Genomic DNA, 4,600 nt, shown 5'->3' with positions numbered 1-4,600 from the left:
AGTATATATTAAATTTAGAATATAAATATCAAGAATATATAAAATGATAGATAAATGGTGTTCAGTTAGAGAGAAACGATTAAAATATTAGAACAAAAAAAAAGAGAGAAAAATAAGACGAAAATAATTGGATACTGAATGATGACGAATAGAGTGGTAGGGGTTTGAACTTATGGGATAAAAATTGAAGTGTCAGTGAACGCTAACGTCATCGAGTCACTCAATTGAGATACAAAAACGTATATACATACACATATACATACATACATATATACATACATACATATGGTTACTGAGAAGGATAAAATATATATTATAAAGTGAGTGCGAGAAGGAAACATGCCAATTAAGAAGAAAACCATTGCTAAAGTCATTGACATACCATACTAACAGTTGAGATATATATTACCAACAAGAGTGTTCGTTTGATGGCCACTTGAAATATTTTCATCATATAATAACGTTCGTGGCTGAAGAAGCTCTTTTAAATTTTCAAAGTACCGCTATCCTTTTATTATATTTTATTTTTTTCTATGAATTTTTTCTTCTTCTTCTTTCTTTTTTATTTTCCGTCAATTCAAACTCGAATATAACTCTGATAAGTATTAGATAAAAAGAACAAAATGTGTATGAGAAACACGCGTGGTATGTTTGAGGACAGACACTTGAAATGATTTTTTTTTTTAATTTTTTATTTTTATTAATATCCCCCACATACGATTTAATGCATTTCAAAATGCATTTTAAGTTTGGATAAGAATTTCTGTTCAATTCCTTCCCTCAAACACATTTTCTATTTTCCTTTTTAATTTTTATTTATTAAATTAGAATATTTTGTTTCCAATTTTTTTATTCGTAAGTATATTTAATTTTTTTTTCTCCCATACAAATATTAGATTTTTATTTTAATCGATATAATAATTTTTCTTTTCAAATATAATAATCTCGTTGCATTATCKTATCGACAAAATATTTTATTTATTTTTTTTTTCAATGGAAAGTATAATAAATATTGAAAACGAATGAGACCGATGTAAAAAAAAAAAAGAAGAAAAAGGAATAAAAAAAAATATAAATCGAAGACGGATAAGAGGTCGAATTTTGAAAGCCTTGAATTAATCGAAGAAATATTTAACCAGCTGATCGATTATTATGCTTACACGGTATATATAAAATGGCACACACCCAGTAATCAATGAAATATCAATGTAGCAGTAAATTTGAACGTTTGACTTTAGTAATGATACGTTATTCGTTCTTTTTCCTATCCTTTGTCGTAATATACTAACCATATTAGGCTACTTCGTCGGTATCTTTAAACGTTTTACTTGACCTCGATCATTTCTTAACTCTCTCTATCCTTTTTTTTTCTTTTTGTTTTTTTTTTAATACTTTATATATAATTACTAATAATTATATTTGTACGATACACACAAAACAACAGCAACGAAAAGTACAAAGTTTCTAATTTTTTTGTTTTTTTTTTAATACAAAAATACGATTTTGAAATTAATAAATTCATTTTCATCGAATAATAAATTAAGCCTATAACAGTTAAGAATTCTGCACTCACATCGATTAAAATGTAATCATTCTATGTGAAATTCACAAAGAAAGGAAGGAACCTTTTTTCTTTTTATTTTTTAATATTTTATATATAATTACTAATAATTATATTTGTACAATCCAAAACAACAGCAACGAAAAGTACAAAGTTCCTTTTTCTTTTTTTTTCAAACAAAAATACGATTTTGAAATTAATAAATTTATTCTTATCTCATCGAATACTAAATTTAGGTTATATAACAGTTAAAAATTCTGCATTCACATCGATTAAAATATAATCATACGATTACATTCTAATATAATCTATATCTTTGAAATTCACAAAGAAAGGAAGAAACCTTTTTTCTTTTTATTTTTTAATATTTTATAAATAATTACTAATAATTATATTTGTACGATCCAAAACAACAGCAACGAAAAGTACAAATTTTCTTTTTTTATAATACAAAAATACGTTTTTGAAATTAATTAATTTATTCTCATCGAATACTAAATTTAGGTTAAATAACAGTTAAAAATTCTGCACTCACATCGATTAAAATGTAGTCATACGAAATAGAATATGTGACGTATATTTTTTTGTTCTTTTTTTTTATTCAAGTAAACACTTAAATTTCCACGAAGAACAAAATGTTTTATACCAAATAGAAATTGTTAATTCTCATTCAGTTTATTTCAATATTCAATACCATAAATCATTTCTATTATTATTCCCACAAATACACACACACAACACACATACACACATCATACATATACATGGTTTTGCATAAGATGAATATTAATTTTCAAAGAAAATCAATTTGTTAAACGACGTGAAAAAAAAGTAATAAAATATTTCATTCATTTATTAACTCTCCTTTTACAAATTTATATTATTCGTTAACATTGTAAAATAAAATAAAAGAAAAAAGAAGATATTTAAAGTTTTGTTTTTTTTTTTTTTAACAAAGAAATAACTGTTATTTTAATTTATGTCTACGAGTAGATTAGCAATTGATTTATTTATTCAAACGATTCATCGGTTTTTCTTTTCTTTTCTTGCTTTTCTTTTTTTTTTTTAAGTCCGAATGTTAAATGGAAGTATTTGTTTGTATATTCAATCGTACGCCTGTTCTTACGTGTGTGTGTGTGTGTGTGTGATTTTTTGGTTTGTTATATTCGATTTGATCACGTGTGTTTTATGAATCAGACGTTAATTTAAACATACGTACGAACGTGCATACGTACTTTTGTTTATAAACATACGTCCATGAATTTTCGCAGTATTTTTTTCGACAAAACAGAATCAAACATTTATTATTTACGTTTAATTGTTCGCAATTTTTCAAACGATTAACATCACTCCGTTGAAATTATTATTGAACGTTATAAAAATTGTGGTTTAAAGTAAAATTATTTATCATTAGTTTCATTTTATTTTGATTTGATTTGATTTTATTGTAAAAGGGTTTTGAAAAGTAAATCTCAGGATGCATCGAATGATTCATAATAATGCCCTAATCTTTTTATTTCTGTCTATCCATTAATCAATCGTCCGGTTAGGTCAACATTTATCCTTGAGACACCCTATTCATATATTTTAAATGATCAATCGTTGTATTAGTGTATCGTTAATTAATTATATTAGTGTATATAAATATTCAATAATAAATAATAAATAATGTTTTATTTGTTTTATACAAGATGTTATATTTAAAGTGGTCAAAAATAATATGCAATAATTAAAAAGGTTCATGACGAACACTTATCGATTATTTTTAAGAAAATTCTTTTTTTATTTTATTATACGCGCGGTAAATTTTGTTTAAAAACGATAAATTGAAAATATCAAAATTTCATCAATATCTTTTTTTTTTTTTTTCTTTTCTTTTCTTTTCCCGTTGAATATTTTTTTCAAAAAGAAATAAAAAAAAAAGAAGAAGAAGGGGTATAGATAAAAATGATTCGAATAAATATTTAAATACGATAAAGTTAAGTGATAATAAGCTTTGAGTGTTCGCGTATCTTCTTCTTCTTTTTTTTTTTTTTGACGTAATAATATATTTCAACGATGATTCATACTTGTCGTATACTAATGACAACAAAAAAGATAAAGAACAAAAACTAATGTTGTCAAATTTATTCTACTAAGAAATAATTATTACAAAATTTAATTGTGAAATTATTATTCACGATAAGTTTGACGGTCATAATATATTTATTATAATACATTTTTCTGCATTTTTTTTTTGCTATTAACATTCGTTTTCATATATTACTTTTCTTTTTTTTATATATATATATATATATTTTTCATCAAATTTTCTTTACAGACGAACGAGACGCCATACAGAAGAAGACCTTTACGAAATGGGTGAACAAACACTTGAAAAAGGTATGCTCGATTAATACTTTCATTTGTTTAAACAAACGATCGAAGAATCTCGACGTGTTTTTCTTTCTTTCTTTCTTTTTCTTTTCTCTCGTAAAATAAGGAAAGAATTATTAGAAATTATTTTCAACAACGAGAGAAAAATTTATATATTGTTCATAATATATTTCAAAAATTTTATGATTCATCTGGTAATAATTATAGTTTATAAAAATACGTCATCGTTTTAAATAGAAAATTTTGTTGTTGTACGTGTGTTTCGTTGTAATTATTTTCATAATTGTTTTTTTCTTTGATCATTTTATTTTTACTTTGAAGAACGAGAAATGATTCTAAGAATACTTGAAATCATCAATTTTATCGAGCCAAGTATTTTGATTTTATTTGTCGCGTCGTGATGATTATCGTTAATAAAAAAATCATGTAGATGATTAAAACAATTCAATCCAAACAAAACAATACTATTCCTCGTAATGTTTCGGTATTATTGTTTCATTTATGATAAGAGAACAAACTCGTGTGTATGTATAATAACATTTATCAATATTATATAGTATAACTTTCAATTTATTGAAATATTGTGTCATTTGATTGATACATATAAAATGGAATCATTATTTTTAATATATTAATTAATATATTAAAAATAATGATTCCATT

At 23.9% G+C, this 4,600-nt stretch overlaps 1 protein-coding gene across 22 annotated transcripts in view; it reads left to right on the top strand.

The window, feature by feature from the left end:
- The window catches only part of LOC106789214 (microtubule-actin cross-linking factor 1), a gene marked incomplete in the record, with an annotated part of 154,157 nt that overhangs the window by 62,390 nt on the left and 87,167 nt on the right, over window positions 1–4,600 (top strand). For all 22 annotated transcript variants that reach the window (XM_014753268.1, XM_014753259.1, XM_014753256.1 and 19 more), the window contains 1 exon segment: window positions 3,882–3,943. In XM_014753268.1, coding sequence (XP_014608754.1) covers window positions 3,882–3,943 — 62 coding nt within the window.

The sequence above is a fragment of the Polistes canadensis genome, unplaced genomic scaffold (assembly GCF_001313835.1).
Source record: "Polistes canadensis isolate GaletaPanama2010 unplaced genomic scaffold, ASM131383v1 scaffold_171, whole genome shotgun sequence".
NCBI lineage: Eukaryota > Metazoa > Arthropoda > Insecta > Hymenoptera > Vespidae > Polistes > Polistes canadensis.
This window is presented reverse-complemented; position numbering and strand designations above follow the sequence as displayed.